At 50.8% G+C, this 921-nt stretch overlaps 1 protein-coding gene across 3 annotated transcripts in view; it reads right to left on the reverse strand.

Annotated features, from left to right (window-relative positions):
• The window catches only part of aldh1l2 (aldehyde dehydrogenase 1 family, member L2), a 23,811-nt gene that overhangs the window by 20,472 nt on the left and 2,418 nt on the right, over positions 1–921 (reverse strand). Inside the window, exon 1 of one of the 3 annotated variants that reach the window (XM_037978691.1) lies at positions 102–365. The exons of the other annotated variants lie outside the window; for them this stretch is intronic. Coding sequence (XP_037834619.1) covers positions 102–149 — 48 coding nt within the window. The 5' untranslated portion in view covers positions 150–365. Of the gene's footprint in view, positions 1–101; positions 366–921 lie in introns of those variants that run through there. 3 annotated transcript variants of the gene reach the window in all.

The following is a 921-nucleotide window of genomic DNA, read 5'->3' on the forward strand; positions in this document are numbered from 1 at the left end:
AAGCGACGTGGCAGAGCTGCAACACGCGAAAAAAGCTGACTGACCCCCGAGCAGAACCGAGCCGAGCCCCTGCAGGAGCCGCGAGCCGACGTTTTACTCACGGACGAGGAGGAGAATTTCCTCAAGACTTGGCTCGCCGTCCACAGCATGATGGCGGAGTTTATGGAGTTAAAGGAGAAGGCAGAAATGTGGAAATAAAATAAAATAAGATAAAAGCAGAAGAGGAAATGCCTCGAGCTGCTCCGGAGCTGTGCGCGCGCGGCTGTCCGCTCGCACCTTTCCTTTATGTGCGTGTCGGCGTGTGTCGGTGTTGGCGCGAGCTCGCCACAGCCAGCTTATACTCGCCACGGCAGCGCGGGGACGACACCGTGCGTCTGCATACGTGCGCGCTCACGCCGCGCTCCGCGGCTGCGCGCTCGAGTCTTTTCCTTTAATGGGAATGCTTTTGCTTTCCCTGTGTTTTTATTTATTTATTTATTCATTTCTGCATTTTTAAAAATAAACTACTTCTGCATACTTTGTGCTGTTTTAGCCGTTCATGTATTAAAAAAGTCGAGGCTGCGCGGTGGTGCAGAGGTTACAGGTGTCCGCCTCACAGTGCGGAGTTTACATGTTCTCCCAATGACCAAAAAACATGCATGTTAGGTTCATTAGTAACTTATAATTCACACACTAATTGTGAGGGACAGTGTGAGGGATTGTGTCTTGTTTGTCTCTGTGTTGGACTGGAGACTTGTCCAGGATGTCCCCTGCCTCTGGCACACTGACTACTGGAGATAAGCACCAGCTCCCAGGTGAAGAAGATGGATGGATGGATGGATGGATGGATGGATGGATGGATGGATTCATGAATGGATGGATGGATGGATGGATGGATGGATGGATGGATGGATGGATGGATGGATGAATGGAGGGATGGAT

Source organism: Kryptolebias marmoratus, linkage group LG1, assembly GCF_001649575.2.
Source record: "Kryptolebias marmoratus isolate JLee-2015 linkage group LG1, ASM164957v2, whole genome shotgun sequence".
NCBI lineage: Eukaryota > Metazoa > Chordata > Actinopteri > Cyprinodontiformes > Rivulidae > Kryptolebias > Kryptolebias marmoratus.